The 25,173-nt window shown below is 40.0% G+C and overlaps 1 protein-coding gene across 2 annotated transcripts in view; it reads left to right on the forward strand.

Annotated features, from left to right (window-relative positions):
* The window catches only part of atg5 (ATG5 autophagy related 5 homolog (S. cerevisiae)), a 39,940-nt gene that overhangs the window by 1,954 nt on the left and 12,813 nt on the right, over positions 1 to 25,173 (forward strand). For both annotated transcript variants that reach the window (XM_065274297.2, XM_065274296.2), the window contains exons 5-8: positions 459 to 537; positions 1,290 to 1,452; positions 3,952 to 4,046; positions 8,771 to 8,888. In XM_065274297.2, coding sequence (XP_065130369.1) covers positions 459 to 537; positions 1,290 to 1,452; positions 3,952 to 4,046; positions 8,771 to 8,888 — 455 coding nt within the window. The remainder of the gene's footprint in view (positions 1 to 458; positions 538 to 1,289; positions 1,453 to 3,951; positions 4,047 to 8,770; positions 8,889 to 25,173) is intronic.

The following is a 25,173-nucleotide window of genomic DNA, read 5'->3' on the forward strand; positions in this document are numbered from 1 at the left end:
ATTTTCATTTTAGTGTGAACTTTTCTTTGAAAGGTTTATAGGTTTTACTCTGTCAAGGTCTGTTATAGAGACAAGTGATTTCTCACAACACCATTAACATTCCTAAGGAACACATACCTTAAAGCTACTGTGGGGCACAAGTTTGGATAAAAGTGTCTACTCATAGATAGGTAGAAGCAACATTTGTGTGTTTTCACTCATAGTAACTCTAATTAGATCTAATTAATTCATTCTTTTGTTTGGAGGTAGGGTGCAAGTGTTTGTCATATTGTTGCCCTGTTTCACTAGATGGCAGAAGAGATCAAAGCTTTGGGATTCTTGCCTGGATTGTTTTGTTTCTGCTTTATCATGCTCTGTGTAAAGCCCTGTCAGTCACAAAAAGCATAAACTTTTAATTCTCTCTACACTGTAATGTTTTATTTTATGTTCTGTAAATATCATGCAATATTTTTTTTAAGGCATTACCCCATTGGACTGTTGTTTGACCTTCATGCTTCAAACACCGCTCTCCCTTGGAATGTGACAGTGCACTTTAAGGTGTGTGGACTGCCTAATTTATTTATCAAAAATGTTTGGAATTAAATAAAGAAAGATTTGATAGTGTTTAATGTTAATTTATCTTCGAGATTTAGAAGAGCTTATGTTTTTTTTTTAGTTTTGTGGTTATTGTTCAGAAGAGTTCACATGATGTGTGGTAATTCACTCAATGAGCAATAACTGTGCTAATGTCAGTACTGAGACCAGTCTCTTTTTACTTGCTCATCATATTGTGGTATATAATAATTTTATTGAGTAGATATAGCATAGTATTTTTACATTTAATTAATTTTACATGATTAAATTAGATTTCTTTAAAAAACATAAGTAACACTTTACAATACGGTTGTAGTTGTTAACAATAAGTTAATGTATTAGCTATCATGAACTTTCAATGAGCAATACTTCTACAGCATTTATAAATCTTAGTTCATGTTAGTTTTGGCATTTACTTATACATTTATAAAATCACGCAATCGTAACTGTTGACATTAATTTATGCAACATGAACTAACATGAATAACTGTATTGACATTAACTAACACTAATAAGAATGAATACATGCTTTTGTTCATGTTAGTTAACGCTTTTACTAATGTTTACTAATACAACCTTACTGTAAAGTGTTACCAAAAAATAACCCTTAAAGAGTACTTAATCATGTTATGTGTAATATTGTTACCAAACTTTTTTTAAAGTTTGTATGAGTTTTTTGCAGTGTATGCTACAGTTGTAATTTCTTTGTTTTGTAGAACTTCCCAGAACATGAATTGCTTCACTGCCCATCAAACTCTGTTATAGAAGCACATTTCATGTCTTGCATTAAAGAGGCGGATGCACTCAAACACAAGAGTCAGGTTATTAATGACATGCAGAAAAAGGACCATAAACAGCTGTGGATGGGTCTACAGAATGGTAAGTACCGCTGCTGGACTGGAACTGTGTTTATGACCCCTGTATGTAGGGTCCTGTAAAAATTTTTTATCCCAAATTCCGTTTTGTCCGTTTTAATTTTTGGCAATTTTTTATCCTTTACTGTTATTTTAGTCATAAAATAAGGTGACCAGATGTCCCCATTTTCCGGTGACAGTCCCGTTTTTGGTGTTCTGTCCCCGACTGGAGCTGTCCCCGGAAATGTCCCCGTTTTACAGCACGTCCAAAACAACCAGCAAATACACTGAAAAACACAATCAACATAGCATTTGTAGTACCAGACCGGAAAAAAAGCATGTAATGATTATTTTCACCAGCAGAGGGGAGCGCGATCTACTGATTACTTGCACACGCCACTGATTTAGCGATTAAGAATTAACTAGGAGACACGTGAGAAAGCGTCATTATCATCAATCAAGTTATCATAAGATATGAAAACAGTTAAAGTTATTGGGAGTTAAGGTACTAACTACTTATGTTAAATTAAAGTAATAAACCAGTGAAGTAAACTAATCACAGTATGGTACTGAGCATTTGTTTTGTGTAAGCTAAATATGTTTACTTTTGCATTATTGCTTCTGTTCTTCACGTTTACAGTGTTATGAAGTCAGCTGAAGTAATATCTTAGAAGTCAATTTTGATGAGGAATGTCTCTGTCCATTGTATAAAAAAGGGAAAAAAATTGATTTAGACTACAGAAATTGTTCAATTAATTAAATTAGAAACACTGCAAGAACGACCTCTGTATTAGTATTTTTCTATTGTTTTAAGTACAAATATCAAAAAAGTCTTACATCAATATGCATGTTCTTGATAGGCAAAATAACCTAGGAAAATAAGTCTAGTTTTTAGACCAAAATATCAAATTTGTGCTTAAAACAAGCAAAAAAAAAAAAATCTGGCAACACTTAATTCAAGAAAAAATTTAAGAAAAATATTTTTTGCATGTTTTAAGCACAAATTCACATCGATAAAAATTTTTTTGTCTTAAAACTAGATTTTTCTTAGGGTATTTTGCTGATTCAAGAATGTTTAGATATTTGTACTGAAGACAAGACAAAAATACTATTAAGTAAGAAGTAAGTTTTTTGCACTGAACCCACAACAATAAAAAGAAGAAAACTTTCAAAAAACTATTGTCCCCATTTTATAATTCATAGATAACAACAAATGAGATTTTAATGATATTTTGACCATTTAAGTATTAAATGTCCCCGGTTTTCATTTTAAAAATCTCAGCACCTTATCATAAAAAGAGTGTGCCTTTAATGCTAATGATTGAAATGTAAATGATTATGGGAAAAGCTGGAAAACACGATTACTTAATGACTGTAAAAACATGCATTTACATACACACATACATAACTTTACAAACATACACAGGATTAGTGATCTGACTTCAGACAGCATGAGCGTGCAGCTCTTTGCACGTGCGAGCGAAAGAGAGACATAGAGCGGTGCCACGATGCAGATGATTATACTTTTAAATGCGAGGGATAGTTTGCCTCAACTTGCATGAAACGCATAAAACTGAACAAATACATGAGGATTTGTATTTGGACTTCGGACAGATGCAAGAGCGCGTGTAAGTGAGAGTCGTAATTTACAGGCTCAAAAACCTTCCTGGAACGCAGCATTAAGTGCTTAGCGTTGAATTTTTAACGAAAAGCAGAGTAGTGGAGAGCCGCTTCGCCATGGTTTCAGTTTTTTGAAGGGGGTGTGTCGCCCAGATTTAATTCCCCCAGACATACATTCTTCTCCCACACAAAAACAGAATGTAAAATTCCGCGTTAACACTAGATTCCGTGTTAATTTGCCAAGTCCACGATTCCGTGATCGCGGAAATTATAGGGCCCTACGTATGTGGGCTTTAACAACACTCTTTATATGCATGTTCATGTATGCCCTGTGTTCATTTATATACTTTACCCTCTATCCCATCGATTTCATAAATTTCATAGTTTATATAGCTGCAAGTTACAGCCGTTAAAAGTTGTTATTAGTAGTTCATTTGAAGGTGAACATTTTGTCATAATTTACTCGACCCCAAAGGGTTTTAAACTTGTATGTGTTTCTTTCTTCTATTGAACACATTATGGGGTGAACTCTCCCACCTATTGGATTTCATGATACTGGTGGCAAAACTCTCATGCCTGAAATTTTGCACACTTCCTAACTTAATGATAACATTAACATGTTGTTTATGAAATGGCAGAGAAAAATATGCTAATTTTATAAGTTTCACCTTGATATTGTTCACAACTTAGCTAATCTAAAAGAAATTCTTATTTAGTAAACATGTATATTATAGTAATTTTATAAATTTAGCATTAATCTGGTTCACGTGTCTTCTGTAACTTACCCCATTGTGTGCTTTGTTGGAGAAGCTGTCTTAAGTGACGACTGCTATGCTTAAAGTTTCCAAGAGAACATAAATTGTGGGTTATTGTCATTGATGACATGTATTGTTTTTTTTACAAGATAAATTTGACCAGTTCTGGGCCATGAATCGTAAACTTATGGAGTATCCCACTGAAGAGGGTGGCTTCCGCTATATTCCCTTCAGAATATATCAGGTAATTCATTGTTCATTCTTCTTTTAACAACATTTCACTCAATATTGAATTAACTGTAGTTCATATATAGTTTGTCAAACCGTAAATAATTTGGATTTAAGCTTTAAGACAAGAGAGAGATCTTTGCTCTGTGCTCGTGCTGAATGAAATCCTGTCTGTGTGTATGTGTCGGATTAGCAGCTGCAAGGTAAAATGAAAGTTTAAACTGTCAAAACTTTAAAACGCATGCAAATAACAAACTTTTGGCATCAAGATGCAATGTCTGCGATTGATATGTGTTGTTTGATGGTGGTGTTAAGACGCGTCGCGCTGCATGTTAGGACTGGAAAATACACATCTCTGTAAAGGTAAAGAGAGAGAGAGGTTGCAGGTTGCACATGATGCAATAGTTTGTAAAAATGCTCGCACTGCATAAAAATTCAGGAGCCCTATGATGACAAAAGTAAATAAAAAGATCAGTTTATGAGATTGACAAATTTAGCGAGTACCGATCGAGTGTGATGATCGACAGAGACCGATCGGATCCCTACGCTTCAGTGCCTAATCCTGTTATGTACACACAGCTCACTAATTTATGCGAGTGACAACCGCATTCTACTACCAAATTAACTCCTGCAAAATTTAGGTAGTGAAAACCACATTTATAGAAATTATATGAAGTGTGATCAAAACTGAACTGAACAACTAGTTGTTAATGACATATTAAATAATACTTTGTGTAACTGATAATTAGCATTTTTAAATTTAGGTCTTTATAATTTAGGTGTATAACAATATATTGATGCAGATTGATGATCAATAAAAAATATGGAAAATTGTGTCTGCCTGTGCGTCAGATGTTATGCAACAACAAAGCACTGGTAGCAGCGAAATGATGCTAGCTTAAGGATCCAAGGCACTTCTGGTTCCAAAATATAAAAAGCCTTTTTTCAAACATAGCTTACTTCAGAAACATAAAAAATTACTAAAACACTGCACACTGATGCATTACGGCCATCCAGGCCGTTTCTCAATACTTGTCTGTACTTGTGCTCTTGTGGACTTGTAAAACGTCATCAGTCGCGGCCCAAGTACTGTTCCAAATCAAAGTTTGCATCAAGCCAAGTTCACATAACATCCACGGATGTGTTCTTGATCCGCCCATTTTATTGAGGATGCATCCAGAGGTGACTTGTGCGGACTTCTGACAGCCAAGTTTCCCAGAATGCATTTCGCATCAACGGCAATGACGCTTAAAGCTTTCACAATATTCGAAATTTTACTTTTTCTGTGTCATAAAATGTAGTTTTAAGAGCTGTTCAGTCCACAGTATTAGATGAATAAACTTCAAATATGTGGTCAGCTAGTAAAGATAGCGCCTATATTGAAATTTCCTTTTGGATACCGGAGTTCTGTTGAATCAGTGGTGTATACTCCGACGAAGGCAGCCTCATCTCGGCAAGTCCTTCTGAAATTTGCCGCAATCTCAGTGCAGCTGCTCGGTCCTCCGGTGTCTGATGATCAAACATAAAATATTCTCTTTGGATATATCAAACTGGCATTTTTTGTCTCATCAATTTATTTCTCTTTATTATTCATATGGAGTCTGTTATTTGTTATCCTTTGAACTGATGGTAAAGTTTCATAACTTAAATCACACATATTTTTATATAATCTTAACACTGTAGTAAATTACTGCGCTTTACTTTAACTGGATTTTTTTCTTGTGTTTATTTCATGTTGTACATCATTTAGTAATCATTTAGTAGTATTAAAATAAATGGTTTTATAATAAAATAAATAAATGTGTTTTATGTCCTACTTCATTTTGTAATAAATACATTAAAGCTAATCAGTGTATTCACATGTTGCCTTAAACATATTAGGGTTTTTGCATTTGATATATTTTGTTATAGAATAGCCAGGACTGCATGTATTGGTTAGACTGAATGACGACCTCAAGTACTCTGCTGTTCCATTTGCAATATAAGCGGACTCGCGTCCTCGTGTCCTCCCATCCTCTGGAGTTCATTCTTCCGAGTCTGAACTTGCAAGTCTGAACTATGAAGGACAAAAGTCCGAACTTGGTGTACTTGGTATTGAGAAATGGCCCCAGTCTTCCTCAGTGTGTCAGGTATAAATTTAGTTACAGGTGTCGGTGTAATCAATTGCTCAGTAGAAATGGGAGAAACCAAAAAGACACGGGGGACCAATAATATCATAAACTATTACAAAGCATAGTCAATAATCACATACATCATAAAACATAGTTTGTAGTAGTCTATGAAATTATTGGTCCCCCTATAATGGTCTGTTTGGTTTCTCCCATTTCTACTGAGCAATTAATTACACCTACACCTGTGACTATACCTGACACACTCTGGCCCTGTCCCAAATGGCCCACTCTGGACTTATGGACTTCCTCACAGTCCACACTTTGATGACATCATGCAGTGCAGAACTTAGGGACCCTTGACGCGAGTACACGCGGGCGCACCGGAGTCGCATATTGGGACAGACTCCGGCGTCACACCAGAAATAGGAAGAGAAGTTGTCCATCAGTGTAAACTTCTCCGATCCGTCGCCTGATTGCTGTTTCGCAAGGACTTTTGGATTGGTAAAGTGCGTGAAGCCTGCAGCAGTTCGGGCTTTGCCGGAGACCACATCAAGGGTGCCAAGGGGGCACTGATGAGCTTAATAATGACAGAAGGGACCCCCTACAGACTCGTACACAAACAAGCATGCGCAATTTAAAGGGACACTTCACCCATTTGCATTAAGCTTTGTGTAGTTAGAACCCCAGTCATGTTTTTGAATGGTCATGCATAATTTTCTCAGTTGCCGCTGAGACAGGAAAAAATACAGATTTCAGTGTTGCACTTCCTTCTTTCAATGATGTAAAAATCATCATTTTGCATCATTGAAAGTCCAATATCTTTGTTGAGGGAGTGAGACTACAAACACCCCTTTTTCCCGGTCAAATAGGCACCAAATTCTAAATGTATGTTACATTTTGACTACAAATATGACACACTTTCAATAAAGATTAATGTTTCTACGGGTGAAATGCTCCTTTAAGGCCTCGAGAATGAAAGTCTACATGAAGTGCGCCATTTGGGACAGGGCCTCTGAGGAAGGCTGGATGGCTGAAATGCCTCAGTGTGCTGTGTTTTAGTCGTATTTTTAATATTTCTAAAATAAGCCATGTTTGAAAAAGGCTTTTTTATTTTGTAACCGGAAGAAGTGCCTTGGATCATTATTTATTAGATACAAAGTTGGACCTAATCAAAGAGCACCTTGTGGGACTCTTAAATGGAAGTCCTTTAAGCAGGAAGCGCCCCAAGATTTTCTCCTGGATCAGAATCAATATTATGTTGAATCATAAATAGATGTCCAATTTACAACCCTTATTATAATTATTGATTATTATGATCTTCAACTAAAAGAGAATACATATGAGGTTCTTATTTTTTTCTGTAGTTCAATTAAGTTTGCTTCACGTTTTACATGTTTCTGACTATCTCTGGTAAGTCGCAGGGTTAATCATTTGAAATGTGCATTGTTCCAGCAAGTGTGCAAAAGTAAGAGTAAACTTCATTCACAATCATTGCCTACCGCAACGTTTAATCATTTTGCATTTAGTGTTAATTAATTTAATTTAAATGTTTAAAATGACTTCTAATACCTGGTTTAAAGCACAGTAATACGGTCTGCCCTGAATGACTTAGCAATAATTATGTCATGAAACAAAATGAAAGAACCTACAATTATCTCCATACTCTACAGAGTAGCCTCGTTTAATGGGCGTAGACATGACAGCATCTTCTCTCTGGCCTCTTGCTTTTGGAGAAAGGCTAATGATGTCTGTTCTGTGGTTCATGTGCTACTTTGCCAGCTAGGGTGTCAGGGGAGTTGAAAAGAAAGTGTCGGCACCCAGCATATCACACTTCTCATCAGTATCAGAGGCCTTTTGGATAATGCCAGGGTCAATAATTAATGTTGGCGTTTAAAAATGTAAGTTGCTGTTACTTGTCACACTCTCTCCTCTCTGACTCTAGAGATCATCCTGGTACTAGTGATCAGTGAGTCAGTTTTTCTGGTAATGTGATCGCGTCGTCCTGATACACCTTCTTTTCCTGAGACCTGACAGTGCCGGTGTCAGCTGCTCTACCTGAGCCATTGTTTTCGCAGTGCCTAGATTGACTCCTATTGTTTGTCAGGCTGTTGTTAGGCACCATGGACCTAGATCTTAAAGAATGATACCTTGTGTCACTGACCGCATGCAAGTTGAAAACTGGATCCTGTCCAGCATTCGACACCTCACCTGCTCATTCAAGGTCAAAGGAAAGACAACGTTATAACTACCAGCTGTTAATCCACTCAGTATCTCATTCAGTAATTCCCAACATTACAGTGTGGGTTTAAAACAGCTGCAAAATGATGACATAAAGAATGTAATTTTTTTAGCTATCCGTGATGCATGTGAAAATTTGGAAATACAAGATATCATATTTGAAATACAAATATATATTTTTTAGAACTCACAAAGCCTCTAGTGCCATATTTGCATATAGTTTCCTCACAGATAAATATATTGGTGTGTTATTTTTTGTACAAAAATGTTAAAGCTACTGTGAAATGACAATAGGAACAGGGTTATAGGAAAAAACTGGATAAACATACTGTAAAAACAGAAAGTGTATCTAAACACTACTTTCTAAACACTTTCATATCTATCATTTTAGACCATGAGTGAGAGACCGTTTATTCAAAAGCTTTTTCGCCCCGTGTCCCCTGAGGGCCACCCGCTTACACTGGGAGACCTGCTGAAGGATCTGTTGCCTGCTGCCATATGTGTGGAGGGTAAGCCATGTTCTCTCAAATAAATAGTCATCTTACTAAATTATTTAAAAATATAGCAGCATTTATCGGGGTCAAAGCTAGTTCAGGAAAATAGGGAAAAGGTCCCAATTAGGAACATTTTAAATAGCATATACTGTAAATAAATTTGATAGTTTTAATGGTGTTAAATAATAAATCAGTTGTAGAGTTCTCTAAAGGTATTGTGCCACGTATCAAGGCAAATTTATGAGATTAAGTGTGCTTCTCTAGCCTGTCCTGGTGTCAATGGTTATGTTTATATGCACCATTTTTTTCAATCAGATTGCAGGTTAAGAAAGTACAGTTTATGTTTTCCTTTTTAACATTGCATTCTGATTTAAATGTTTGCCTGCATGTACATTCTAATCCGAACAAAACGCACAGCGAGGGTTGCCAGATCTGTGTACTAAAACCAACCCAATCCCCCTTCAAAACTATCCCAAAATCATCCTAATGACCATGCACATATACCAACAACTAATTAAAAAATCCTTTCATCTTTAGCCCACAGAAGCAACTACCCGTGTAAATAGTTTAAAAGTAGCCCAATAGACCCTGTGCATTGGCAACGCTATGCACAGGGTCTATTGTCAAGTTCCAATGGCACTATGACATTTTATTGTTTTATTTAATGTTATGCAAATACACACAAACCCTGAAGAATGTACAGCGCATGCCTCGTTTCCCTTAATAATGCATGTTGCCACTGCATGTTTTTGTGGCGAGTATCGTGTGATACGTATAAAAGACCTAAACATAAGCACAATTCCACTGCACATATACACAAGGCATTTTTGGATTGTCAGTCTACACCACCCCTTTTAATCCAAACTAAATTTCATTTGATCAACCTCAGTTAGATCGATTAAGGTGTTTAAATTTTTTTAATTGCTAAGCATCAGTAGGTGGCGCTGTGCCGAAACTGTGTGTGTGCCATTGAGGTTATGGTTTTAATGACATGTGCCAACTTTTGTGTCAGTATGCCAAGATCCAGCCTCAACACAATTTTGGCGACCTTGTTGTGAATGTCTCTAGATGCTATATGCAAAATTTTATGCAAATAAGACAAACAGTCTAGGAGGAGTTTGAAAAGGTTTTTTTTCCAGAAAATCTGACTTATACATTTAGCAGGGAATGAGATAAGGATTCATAGAAAAAAATATTTTCATTCTAGCCCACCTGACCTGACTAAAACGTAAATTAGCCTATTATGGTGCCACCTACAGTCAGACCGATCTCATTGTGCTTGCTTGACTAGCAGAGGGATTTGCTATCCCATCAAGTTTGGTTTCTCTACGTTTGATGGGCTCTGACGCCCAGACAGTTTATGACAGAAAAAAATAAGAAGTAAATCAGGGCTCTAGCCTGTGACCATATTTTTTGCTGGTGCCACTTGTAAAACTGATAAGTACATATTTTTTTTATTTTTAACCCTCTGATGCATGAATTATGAAAGCTTGGGTTAAGATTTTTTTCTTAAGTGTCTGTATTGTTTTAAGTGCATGAAAAAAATCCTATTTTTCTTCCAAAAATATGCTTTTTTTTAGAAAGTGTCCAATCTAGTGGACTTCATGTCCACTGAGCACTCAAAATATGACAAAATAATTATAGTTATTCACACAGATTACAGCTATTATGCACAGCAATGTATATTATTAAGGGATAGTTCACCCAAAAATTAAAACTGTCATAATTTACTCACTCACACTCACTTTTATGGAAGTCAGTGACAGGGCCTGATTATCCATATACCGGATTGGGCGAGTTTCCTGGGGCACCAGGCAATGGTGGGCACCAAGGGCTCCAGACTGCGACCCAAAATGTTTTTTTACAAGTGCATGTTCAGGAACCCGTGACATAAATACAGAATAAGCGATCGGGTTTTAACTGCTCCTTTGCATGACACATCAATTGTTTAATGTCACCATGCACTCACTTGAATCTACCGATGGGTCTACGCAGCCCGTGTGGGTTTAAAATAAGACATTGCAAAGATGAGAGATAAAGATGGTGGGAGAACGTTTAGCCTGCATTAACACCAAAAACATTATAGATGGGAATAAAGGTCTACATCGGTGCCCAGTTATGGAAAACTGGATAGAAGATGAGACGTGTAAAGGATACAAGTTTTATATTGCCATGCCACTCCTCTCATTCAATGTGATATCTGGATATAACTTATTGTATATGTATGTATCTGTAATGTTAATAATTTCATTGCAGGCTGATTTAAGGTGTGCCCTAAATTTTTGCTGGCGCGCCTAAAATTTTTAGTGAGGGGCTACAGTGCTCCTAATAACAAAAAATTAAGTCTGGAGCCCTAAATGACTAGACTTTTAAAAAAAAAATTTTGAGGGGGGCACTACACTGTGTTAATCCGGGCCTGGTCAGTGGGGCTCATGATTGGTTTGGTTTCAAACATTCCTCAAATAATATTCTATAATATTATATTTCTTTATGGAGAGTGAGTAAATGATGAAAGAATTATCCTTTTTGGGTGAATTGTCCCTTTAAATGAATACCCTATAAATAGTAAATATACAGTGACTTACAAACAAAACAGTCACAAGCAAAAGGTGAAGTCAATTACGTGACATGGAAATATATTTTGGCAATGCATGATCCACTTCATTGATCACAGGGTTATTTGAAATGTACTTCTTATTTGAAATAACATTTCAACAGAATGGTGGCAAGAATTTATGTGGTCAGGGCAGTACCGTGTACATTGTTCAACTTATAAGTTTATAAGCATATAAGTTTAAGATGACATGAGAAACAGCCCCTCTTGATGTAAATAAGATGCTGCGAGGAAGCCAGATGTTGTTCACAAGTTCAAGTGAAAGTGAAAAGTGAAAGTGACAAGCATGCAACGCATACTCAAAATATGACCTCTGCATTTAACCCATCCTAGTGAATAGTGAACACACACACACACACACACACAGTTGTGAACACACACACACACACACACACACACACACACACACACACACACACACACACAAGGAGCCGTGGTCAGCTATCTCAGCGCCCAGGGAGCAATTAGGGTAAGGTGCTTTGCTCAAGGGCACCACAGTGGCAACCCACCAACTTTCTGGTTAAAAGCCCGATGCTCTAACCACTAGGCTTCAACTGCCCCCAAATACTTAAAAATAAACGACTTTTCATACCAGGGTACTCAACACGTGAGCTTAATTTATTGGGTTTATTGTCACAATGAAAGCAAAAATGCCCACGAACCTGATTCGACACTCTTTTAAGATTGATGGAGAGTCGGATGCTTCTATGAAGGGGTGACGCATTATTGTAATGTGGCATACTGAGGTCCAGCAGTGCTTAATGTAGGTCATTAATGAAACACATCTATTTAAAAGTAGGGCAAAACTTTACGTAAAGGGGTGTTCATAAGACTGACATGACATCTTCATAATCATGACATGACACATTTCATGAACATGAAGGTGACTTTATGCATGTATATGACAACTGTCATTAAGTGTCATTTGCTAAATTATATCATTTTGAATGCAAAGATGTCTTTGTTATGACAATCTGACATACCAATACATCATAACTTGTCATGACAACTTGACATTACCAAGACAACATAACTTGTCATAAATCTGTCATAAATGTGACATAGTAGATAAATTATTACAATTTGGAAACTACCTAGCTTTATGGGTTAACATTACATTAAACTGTCATGTGGTTGGTTTTAACTGCGTTTGACCACTTTTTAGTGTTAATACTCTGTCAAGTAGTTTTATAACAGCATCATGAATATTCTTCATTTCATAATGTTTTTTTTTTTTGTTTCCTTTAGGTGTTAGAGAAATAAAATCAATCATCCAATAATAATAATAACTAGATAGGTACATTTCCTGAAGAAAATGTGAAGTGGTGCTTGCCGTGGCAAAATTCCCGGGACAATATATGATTATACTCCAACCCAAAAGTAAAATGGTCCAACCCCCGTGTCTCTACGATGTTCTGACGTTGAGATATAAGGCTTTGTTTACTCTGTTGCTAGGGTACTGTATTTGGTTGCTAGGCAAAAATTGGCATCCCATAATGATTTCACTCCGAGTCACGAGTCAAACGGTCCAACCCCCGTGTCTCTACGATGTTCTGATGCGGAGATATAAGGCTTTGTTTACTCTGTTGCTAGGGTACTGTATTTGGTTGCTAGGGAAAAAATGGCATCCTTTAGTGGTTACCCTCCGAGTCATGAGTCAAACGGTCCAAACCCCGTGTCTCTACGATGTTCTGATGCGGAGATATAAGGCTTTGTTTACTCTGTTGCTAGGGTACTGTATTTGGTTGCTAGGAAAAAAATGGCATCCACTAGTGATTACCCTCCGAGTCACGAGTCAAACGGTCCAAACCCCGTGTCTCTACAATGTTCTAATGCGGAGATATAAGTTTTGTTTACTCTGTTGCTAGGGTACTTTATTTGGTTGCTAGGGAAAAAAATGGCATCCACTAGTGATTACCCTCTGAGTCATGAGTAAAACGGTCCAACCCCCGTGTCTCTACGATTTTCTGATGCGGAGATATAAGGCTTTGTTTATTCAGTTGCTAGGGTGCTCATATTTGGTTGCTAGGGGCGTGGCTTAATACCTCTTGGCATCCACTAATGATTACCCTCTGAGTCACGAGTAAAACGGTCCAACCCCCGTGTCTCTACGATTTTCTGATGCGGAGATATAAGGCTTTGTTTATTCGGTTGCTAGGGCGCTCATATTTGGTTGCTAGGGGCGTGGCTTAATACCTCTTGGCATCCACTAATGATTACCCTCTGAGTCATGAGTAATACGGTCCAACCCCCGTGTCTCTACGATTTTCTGATGCGGAGATATAACGATTTGTTTATTCCGTTGCTAGGGTGCTCATATTTGGTTGCTAGGGGCGTGGCTTGGGAGTGGCCAATGATGTGGCAAGTGATTACACTCCGAGTCACAAGTAAAACGGTCCAACCCCCGTGTCGCTACGATGTTCTGATGCCGAGATATAACTGTTTGAATTTTATGTTGCTAGGGTGTTCAAAAGTGGTTGCTAGGGGCGTGGCTTAGTAACTCTGCAAGGGTCCTGAGAGGCTGATTGGATGCCTGAGTAAAATGAGCCCACCCCCATGTCTCTGTGACACTGTGGTGCAAAGATATCCCTCTGGGCATTTTGTAATGGCAGTCTATGGGATTGGTTGCTAGGGTGCCCAAAATGGTTGCTAGGGTAACCTTACACCCCATTGCGGGGGACGTCCTGACAGAGTCTAGCACCCTCTTCAAATTTAGTAACCCACATGCTTCTACGAAATCCTCGCTCGGACCTATGACCCGTCAAAGTTTTTGCAATGTTAAGTCTATGGTATTTTCCCCCATTGACTTTTCATTGGGCATTTTTGGGCACCTCTTACACCCCAGGGGTACAACTTACACCCCATTGTGATGTATGTTCTTACAGAGTCTACCACCCTCTTCAAATGTTGTAACCCACATGTTTCTACAAAATCCTAGAGCGGAGCTATGACTTGTCAAAGTTTGGCGTAATGTTAAGTCAATGGGATTTTTCGGGTGGTTTTTCGCCCCCCTTTCGGAAATTCTGCACCCGACCGCTTATAAAAGTCATAGCCACCATCTCCTCAAAAAACCGGTCGATTTGAGCCCTCTTTCATGGGACTACGGCAAACCGTGCGGGACGAGTTACGCGCCGAAAAAGTGTGCAGACATAAGAATAATAATAATAATAATAACTAGATAGGTACATTTCCTGAAGAAAATGTGAGTGGTGCTTGCCGTGGCAAATTTCAGGGGACAATTTATGATTATACTCCAAGCCAAAAGTAAAACGGTCCAACCCCCGTGTCTCTACGATGTTCTGAAGCAGAGATATAAGGCTTTGTTTACTCTGTTGCTAGGGTACTGTATTTGGTTGCTAGGGGAAAAAATGGCATCCACTAGTGATTACCCTCCGAGTCACGAGTCAAACGGTCCAACCCCCATGTCTTTACGATGTTCTGATGCGGAGTTATAAGGCTTTGTTTACTCTGTTGCTAGGGTACTGTATTTGGTTGCTAGGGGCGTGGCTTGGGAGTGGCCAATGATGTGCCTAGTGATTACACTCCGAGTCACAAGTAAAACGGTCCAACCCCCGTGTCTCTACGATGTTCTGATGTGGAGATATAAGGCTTTGTTTACTCTGTTGCTAGGGTACTGTATTTGGTTGCTAGGGGCGTGGCTTGGGAGTGGCCAATGATGTGCCTAGTGATTACACTCCGAGTCACAAGTAAAACGGTCCAACCCCCGTGTCTCTACGATGTTCTGATGCGGAGATATAAGGCTTTGTTTACTCTGTTGCTAGGGTACTGTATTTGGTTGCTAGGGGCGTGGCTTGGGAGTGGCCAATTATGTGCCCAGTGATTAAACTCCGAGTCACAAGTAAAACGGTCCAACCCCCGTGTCTCTACGATGTTCTGATGCGGAGATATAAGGCTTTGTTTACTCTGTTGCTAGGGTACTGTATTTGGTTGCTAGGGGCGTGGCTTGGGAGTGGCCAATGATGTGCCCAGTGATTACACTCCGAGTCACAAGTAAAACGGTCCAAACCCCGTGTCTCTACGATGTTCTGATGCGGAGATATAACTGTTTGTATTTTATGTTGCTAGGGTGCTCAAAAGTGGTTGCTAGGGGCGTGGCTTAGTAAGTCTGTAAGGATCCTGAGAGACTGATTGGATGCCTGAGTAAAATGAGCCCACCCCCATGTCTCTATGACACTGTGGTGCAAAGATATCCATCCGGGCATTTTATAATGGCAGTCTATGGTATAGGTTGCTAGGGACCCCAAAATGGTTGCTATGGTAACCTTACACCCCATTGTGGGGGACGTCCTGACAGAGTCTAGCACCCTCTTCAAATTTAGTAACCCACATGTTTCTATGAAATCCTGGCTCGGACCTATGACCCGTCAAAATTTTTGCAATAGTAAGTCTATGGGATTTTGCCCCATTGACTTTTCATTGGGGCACTTTTGGGCACCTCTTACACCCCAGGGGTACAACTTACACCCCATTGTGATCCATGTTCTTACAGAGCCTACCACCCTCTTCAAATGTTGTAACCCACATGTTTCTACAAAATCCTCGAGCGGAGCTATGACTCGTCAAAGTTGGGCGCAATGTTAAGTCAATGGGATTTTTTGGGTGGTTTTTCGCCCCCCTTTCGGAAATCCTGCACCCGATCGCTTATAAAAGTCATAGCACACCTCTCCTCAATAAGCCGGTCGATTTGAGCCCTAATTTATGGGTCTACGACAAAGCGTGCGGGACGAGTTACGCGCCGAAAAAGTGTCCAGAAAAAGAAGAATAATAATAATAACTAGATAGGTACATTTCCTGAAGAAAATGTGAGTGGTGCTTGCCGTGGCAAAATTCTGGGGACCATATATGATTATACTCCAAGCCAAAAGTTAAACGATCCAACTCCCGTGTCTGTACGATGTTCTGATGTGGAGATATAAGGCTGTGTTTATCCGGTTGCTAGGGTACTGTATTTGGTTGCTAGGGAAAATTTTGACATCCCATAATGATTACACTCTGAGTCCTGAGGCATACGGTCCAACCTCCGTGTCTCAATGATGTTCTGATGCAGAGATATAAGGATTTGTTTATTCGGTTGCTAGGGTACTGTATTTGGTTGCTAGGGAAAATTTTGACATCCCATAGTGATTACCCTCCGAGTCATGAGTCAAACGGTCCAACCCCCGTGTCTCTACGATGTTCTGATGCGGAGATATAAGGCTTTGTTTACTCTGTTGCTAGGGTACTGTATTTGGTTGCTAGGGAAAAAATTGGCATCCCATAGTGATTACCCGCCGAGTCACGAGTCAAACGGTCCAACCCCCGTGTCTCTACGATGTTCTGATGCGGAGATATAAGGCTTTGTTTACTCTGTTGCTAGGGTACTGTATTTGGTTGCTAGGGAAAAAATTGGCATCCCATAATGATTACACTCTGAGTCACGAGTCAAACGGTCCAACCCCCATGTCTCTACGATGTTCTGATGCGGAGATATAAGGCTTTGTTTACTCTGTTGCTAGGGTACTGTATTTGGTTGCTAGGGAAAAAATTGGCATCCCATAATGATTACACTCTGAGTCACGAGTCAAACGGTCCAACCCCCATGTCTCTACGATGTTCTGATGCGGAGATATAAGGCTTTGTTTACTCTGTTGCTAGGGTACTGTATTTGGTTGCTAGGGAAAAAATTGGCATCCCGTAATGATTACACTCTGAGTCACGAGTCAAACGGTCCAACCCCCATGTCTTTCCGATGTTCTGATGCAGAGATATAAGGCTTTGTTTACTCTGTTGCTAGGGTACTGTATTTGGTTGCTAGGGAAAAAATTGGCATCCCATAATGATTACACTCTGAGTCACGAGTCAAACGGTCCAACCCCCGTGTCTCTACGATGTTCGGATGCTGAGATATAACTGTTTGAATTTTATGTTGCTAGGGTGCTGAAAAGTGGTTGCTAGGGGCGTGGCTTAGTAAGTCTTTAAGGATCCTGAGAAACTGATTGGATGCCTGAGTAAAATGAGCCCACCCCCATGTCTCTATGACACTCAGGTGCAAAGATATCCATCTGGGCATTTTATAATGGCAGTCTATGGGAGATGTTGCTAGGGTGGCCAAAATTGTTGCTAGGGGCGTGGCTTAATAGCTCTGAGATGATCCTGAGAGACTGATTGGATGCCGGAGTGAAATGAGCCCACCCACTTGTCTGTAGGACATTGTAAAGCGAAGATATCGCAGCTGGAACTTTTTTATTTCCTTATATGGGCATGTTTCCTGCCCCATTATAAGTCAATGGGAATTTTTGGGTGCCTCTTACACCCCAGGGGTACAACTTACACCCCATTGTGATCCATGTTCTTACAGAGCCTACCCCCCTCTTCAAATGTTGTAACCTACATGTTTCTATAAAATCCTCTAGCGGAGCTATGACCTGTCAAAGTTGGGCGCAATGTTAAGTCAATGGGATTTTTCGGGTGGTTTTTTGCCCCCCTTTCAGAAATCCTGCACCCGATCCCTTATAAAAGTCATAGCACACCTCTCCTCAATAATCCGGTCGATTTGAGCCCTCTTTCGTGGGACTACGTTAAACCGTGCGGGACGAGTTACGCGCCGAAAAAGTGTCCAGAAAAAGAAGAATAATAATTATAAACTAGATAGGTACATTTCCTGAAGAAAATGTGAGTGGTGCTTGCCGTGGCATGTTTCAAGGGACAATTTATGATTATACTCCAAGCCAAAAGTCAAACGATCCAACCCCCGTGTCTCTACGATGTTCTGATGCGGAGATATAAGGCTTTGTTTACTCTGTTGCTAGGGTACTGTATATGGTTGCTAGGGAAAAAATTGGCATCCACTAGTGATTACACTTCCAGTCACGAGTCAAACGGTCCAACCCCCATGTCTCTACGATGTTCTGATGCAGAGATATAAGGCTTTGTTTACTCTGTTGCTAGGGTACTGTATTTGGTTGCTAGGGAAAAAAATGGCATCCACTAGTGATTACCCTTTGAGTCACGAGTCAAACGGTCCAAACCCCGTGTCTCTACGATGTTCTGATGCGGAGATATAAGGCTTTGTTTACTCTGTTGCTAGGGTACTGTATTTGGTTGCTAGGGGAAACAATGGCATCCACTAGTGATTACCCTCCGAGTCACGAGTCAAACGGTCCAAACCCCGTGTCTCTACGATGTTCTGATGCGGAGATATAAGGCTTTGTTTACTCTGTTGCTAGGGTACTGTATTTGGTTGCTAGGGAAAAAAATGGCATCCACTAGTGATTACCCTCCGAGTCACGAGTCAAACGGTCCAAACCCCGTGTCTCTACGATGTTCTGATGCGGAGATATAAGGCTTTGTTTACTCTGTTGCTAGGGTACTGTATTTGGTTGCTAGGGAAAAAAATGGCATCCACTAGTGATTACCCTCCGAGTCACGAGTCAAACGGTCCAACCCCCGTGTCTCTACGATGTTCTGATGCGGAGATATAAGGCTTTGTTTACTCTGTTGCTAGGGTACTGTATTTGGTTGCTAGGGAAAAAAATTGCATCCACTAGTGATTACCCTCCGAGTCATGAGTCAAACGGTCCAACCCCCGTGTCTCTACGATGTTCTGATGTGGAGATATAAGGCTTTGTTTACTCTGTTGCTAAGGTACTGTATTTGGTTGCTAGGGGCGTGGCTTGGGAGTGGCCAATGATGTGCCCAGTGATTACACTCCGAGTCACAAGTAAAACGGTCCAACCCCCGTGTCTCTACGATGTTCTGATGCGGAGATATAAGGCTTTGTTTACTCTGTTGCTAGGGTACTGTATTTGGTTGCTAGGGGCGTGGCTTGGGAGTGGCCAATTATGTGCCCAGTGATTACACTCCGAGTCACAAGTAAAACGGTCCAAACCCCGTGTCTCTACGATGTTCTGATGCGGAGATATAAGGCTTTGTTTATTCGGTTGCTAGGGTGCTCAAATTTGGTTGCTAGGGGCGTGGCTTGGGAGTGGCCAATGATGTGCCCAATTGTTACACCCCTAGTCACAAGTAAAACGGTCCAACCCCCGTGTCTCTACGATGTTCTGATGCCGAGATATAACTGTTTGTATTTTATGTTGCTAGGGTGCTCAAAAGTGGTTGCTAGGGGCGTGGCTTAGTAAGTCTGTAAGGATCCTGAGAGACTGATTGGATGCCTGAGTAAAATGAGCCCACCCCCATGTCTCTATGACACTGTGGTGCAAAGATATCCATCCGGGCATTTTATAATGGCAGTCTATGGTATAGGTTGCTAGGGTGCCCAAAATGGTTGCTATGGTAACCTTACACCCCATTGTGGGGGACGTCCTGACAGAGTCTAGCACCCTCTTCAAATTTAGTAACCCACATGTTTCTATGAAATCCTGGCTCGGACCTATGACCCGTCAAAATTTTTGCAATGTAAGTCTATGGGATTTTGCCCCATTGACTTTTCATTGGGGCACTTTTGGGCACCTCTTACACCCCAGGGGTACAACTTACACCCCATTGTGATCCATGTTCTTACAGAGCCTACCACCCTCTTCAAATGTTGTAACCCACATGTTTCTACAAAATCCTCGAGCGGAGCTATGACTCGTCAAAGTTGGGCGCAATGTTAAGTCAATGGGATTTTTTGGGTGGTTTTTCGCCCCCCTTTCGGAAATCCTGCACCCGATCGCTTATAAAAGTCATAGCACACCTCTCCTCAATAAGCCGGTCGATTTGAGCCCTAATTTATGGGTCTACGACAAAGCGTGCGGGACGAGTTACGCGCCGAAAAAGTGTCCAGAAAAAGAAGAATAATAACTAGATAGGTACATTTCCTGAAGAAAATGTGAGTGGTGCTTGCCGTGGCAAATTTCGGGGGATAATTTATGATTATACTCCAAGCCAAAAGTAAAACGGTCCAACCCCTGTGTCTCTACGATGTTCTGATGCAGAGATATAAGGCTTTGTTTACTCTGTTGCTAGGGTACTGTATTTGGTTGCTAGGGAAAAAATTGGCATCCACTAGTGATTACACTCCGAGTCACGAGTCAAACTGTCCAAACCCCATGTCTCTACGATGTTCTGATGCGGAGATATAAGGCTTTGTTTACTCTGTTGCTAGGGTACTGTATTTGGTTGCTAGGGAAAAAATGGCATCCACTAGTGATTACCCTCCGAGTCATGAGTCAAACGGTCCAACCCCCGTGTCTCTACGATGTTCTGATGCGGAGATATAAGGCTTTGTTTACTCTGTTGCTAGGGTACTGTATTTGGTTGCTAGGGAAAAAAATGGCATCCACTAGTGATTACCCTCCGAGTCATGAGTCAAACGGTCCAACCCCCGTGTCTCTACGATGTTCTGATGCGGAGATATAAGGCTTTGTTTACTCTGTTGCTAGGGTACTGTATTTGGTTGCTAGGGAAAAAAATGGGATCCACTAGTGATTACCCTCCGAGTCACGAGTCAAACGGTCCAAACCCCATGTCTCTACGATGTTCTGATGCGGAGATATAAGGCTTTGTTTACTCTGTTGCTAGGGTACTGTATTTGGTTGCTAGGGAAAAAAATGGCATCCACTAGTGATTACCCTCCGAGTCACGAGTCAAACGGTCCAACCCCCGTGTCTCTACGATGTTCTGATGCGGAGATATAAGGCTTTGTTTACTCTGTTGCTAGGGTACTGTATTTGGTTGCTAGGGAAAAAAATGGCATCCACTAGTGATTACCCTCCGAGTCATGAGTCAAACGGTCCAACCCCCGTGTCTCTACGATGTTCTGATGCGGAGATATAAGGCTTTGTTTACTCTGTTGCTAGGGTACTGTATTTGGTTGCTAGGGAAAAAAATGGGATCCACTAGTGATTACCCTCCGAGTCACGAGTCAAACGGTCCAAACCCCATGTCTCTACGATGTTCTGATGCGGAGATATAAGGCTTTGTTTACTCTGTTGCTAGGGTACTGTATTTGGTTGCTAGGGAAAAAAATGGCATCCACTAGTGATTACCCTCCGAGTCATGAGTCAAACGGTCCAACCCCCATGTCTCTACGATGTTCTGATGCGGAGATATAAGGCTTTGTTTACTCTGTTGCTAGGGTACTGTATTTGGTTGCTAGGGGCGTGGCTTGGGAGTGGCCAATGATGAGCCCAGTGATTACACTCTGAGTCACAAGTAAAACGGTCCAACCCCCGTGTCTCTACGATGTTCTGATGCGGAGATATAAGGCTTTGTTTACTCTGTTGCTAGGGCACTGTATTTGGTTGCTAGGGGCGTGGCTTGGGAGTGGCCAATGATGTGCCCAGTGATTACACTCCGAGTCACAAGTAAAACGGTCCAACCCCCGTGTCTCTACGATGTTCTGATGCGGAGATATAAGGCTTTGTTTACTCTGTTGCTAGGGTACTGTATTTGGTTGCTAGGGGCGTGGCTTGGGAGTGGCCAATGATGTGCTCAGTGATTACACTCCGAGTCACAAGTAAAACGGTCCAAACCCCGTGTCTCTACGATGTTCTGATGCGGAGATATAAGGCTTTGTTTATTCGGTTGCTAGGGTGCTCAAATTTGGTTGCTAGGGTCGTGGCTTGGGAGTGGCCAATGATGTGCCCAATTGTTACACCCCTAGTCACAAGTAAAACGGTCCAAACCCCGTGTCTCTACGATGTTCTGATGCGGAGATATAAGGCTTTGTTTATTCGGTTGCTAGGGTGCTCAAATTTGGTTGCTAGGGGCGTGGCTTGGGAGTGGCCAATGATGTGCCCAATTGTTACACCCCTAGTCACAAGTTAAACGGTCCAACCCCCGTGTCTCTACGATGTTCTGATGCCGAGATATAACTGTTTGAATTTTATGTTGCTAGGGTGCTCAAAAGTGGTTGCTAGGGGCGTGGCTTAATACCTATGTAAGGATCCTGAAAGACTGATTGGATGTCTGAGTAAAATGAGCCCACCCCCATGTCTCTATGACACTGTGGCGCAAAGATATCCATCTGGGCATTTTATAATGGCAGTCTATGGGAGATGTTGCTAGGGTGCCCAAAATTGTTGCTAGGGGCGTGGCTTAATAGCTCTGGGATGATCCTAAGAGACTGATTGGATGCCCGAGTAAAATGAGCCCACCCACTTATCTCTACGACACTGTAAAGCAAAGATATCTCATCTGGAACTGTTTTATTCCCTTATATGGGCATGTTTCCTGCCCCATTATAAGTCAATGGGAATTTTCGGGTGTCGCTTACACCCCAGGGGTACAACTTACACCCCATTGTGATCCATGTTCTTACAGAGTCTACCACCCTCTTCAAATGTTGTAACCCACATGTTTCTACAAAATCCTTGAGCGGAGCTATGACCCATCAAAGTTGGGCGTAATGTTAAGTCAATGGGATTTTTTGGGTGGTTTTTCGCCCCCCTTTCGAAAACCTTGCACCCGATCACTTATAAAAGTCATAGCAGACGTGTCCTCAATTAGCCGGTCGTTTTGAGCACTGTTTCATTGGTCTACGACAAACCGTGTGGGACGAGTTACGCGCCGAAAAAGTGTCCAGATATAAGAATAATAAATAAATAAATAATAAGTATGAGCAATAATAATAGTGATGCCTTGCATAAATGCAAGCACCACTAATAATATCTTTGAGCAATAATAATAGTGATGCTTTGCATAAATGCAAGCACCACTAATAATAAGTATGAGCAATAGTAATAGTGATGCCTTGCATAAATGCAAGCACCACTAATAATAATAAGTATGCAAGATAGTAATAGTGATGCTTTGCATAAATGCAAGCACCACTAATAATATCTTTGAGGAATAGTAATAGTGATGCTTTGCATAAATGCAAGCACCACTAATAATAATATCCCTGAGCAATAGTAATAGTGATGCTTTGCATAAATGCAAGCACCACTAATAATAATAATAATATCCCTGAGCAATAATAATAGTGATGCTTTGCATAAATGCAAGCACCACTAATAACAATAATAATAGTAATAATAAAAATTTATAAAATGTTATTTTATTTTATTGCAGTTGGAGACAGATTCACCTAAAATTAAATGAAAACAGTGCAATGGTGGGTTATACCATGCAGTGTTTGGTCCATATCACTGCAAAAACGTTAATTTAATGTTAATTAATTAAATTAATTAAATATTTTGTTATTTTTTTTCTCTGTGTGAGGAAGAACAAGTTCTGTTATATGTCAGTTTTTTATGTATTGCGCACGTACATAAAGTTAAATATAATCTTTTGACGTATCTGTTTATTAACAATTAGTATTAAAACTTAATGACTACATGCTACATGTCCATACTCAGGCTAGATCATTGATGTCGTCCAATCAGATGCTTCTCGGTGTTCCACGGTCTTGACGTATAAACAAAGGACCAGTGGCAGCGCCTAAATTATGATGCCCAAAAGATTTATGACAAGTAATGTTGTCTTGGTAATGTCAAGTTGTCATGAAGACATCTCAAATAATGTAATTTTTGCATTAGAAATGACATAATTGAGCGAATGACACTTAATGAAAGTTGCCATAAATGTGCATAAAATCTGCTTCATGTTCATTACACGTGTCATGTCATGATTATGAGGGTGTCATGTCAATCTTATAAACACCCCTTTAAGTGAAGTGTTACCAACATTTTTTAACACAGTAGTTTTGTTTATATCAGTGAAGTTGGTTAAAAAATGTAAAAATAAAAATATTTAGTGAAAAAAAGCATACAGTAAGTTTTACTGTTCACAAAACTAGGAGTGCTAACTAGGACTATGGTAAAGATACTAATAGAGATGTTTATCTGTAAACAAGAATTTAGCTTGTATTAATTTGTAATAAACATTTATGCATAAACACATTTGGATGTAGTTCCAGTGTTTCTTTTGTTTTCTTGCCCCAACTTGTGACTCTGCTGCTACCAAATGAAATCCCAGTGTCACCCAGTTCAACTGTTAGTCTAGAGCCCTGTAAATCCTTAAAAAATACAGCAGGGTTCCAGCACTTTGTGCTTTAATCCTAAAAAAAGCATTAGTAGTGTGGACTTAACTCTTACTGAAGTAAGGAATCAAGATTAGAGCATAAGACATAAGAGGAAAACACATCTTTCAGATTCCCATAAAGGATGAGGAAAAAGGGAATCAAGGAACAAAAATATCAGGGTGGTGTGAATGAAATTCACAGCCAAAACGGGGGCGATCAGGGTTTCTCCTGAGAGGAAGTAGATAAGCAGACAATAGCAGTGACAAACAAAGCACCTGCCTGCATGGCAAAGCACATCTGTGCGGCTTCCAACAAGACTCAATAACTGCTTGCTTTGTCTGAAGGCCTGGTGGTATGCTTAAAGAGAAAGTGGCATTTTGTCTTTCTTCTGTGTGTTTGTTCCTCCTCTCTTCCATATGTGTGAGATGTGCTTTGATAACGGAGGACAGTCTGAGATTACGGGGAAATAAGTTCTCTGATCTCATTTCCCAGACTGAGAAAGAAGAATAAAGTTTTTTTTTGTCACAGACTGGCCTGAAAAGATATGTTACTTTTCAATTTTTTGCTTAATCAATCATTTAAATGTGTAAAATCAGCAGTTTATGACTTTTGACCCATGAATTTTAACCCATTTTATGTTATTCACTCCGCGTCTAATGAATGTTATGGAAAAGGTTTGATTGTAGTGTAAAATCACAGATGACTTCCAGTAATGCTAT

The sequence above is a fragment of the Paramisgurnus dabryanus genome, chromosome 13 (genome assembly GCF_030506205.2).
Source record: "Paramisgurnus dabryanus chromosome 13, PD_genome_1.1, whole genome shotgun sequence".
NCBI classification, from domain to species: domain Eukaryota; kingdom Metazoa; phylum Chordata; class Actinopteri; order Cypriniformes; family Cobitidae; genus Paramisgurnus; species Paramisgurnus dabryanus.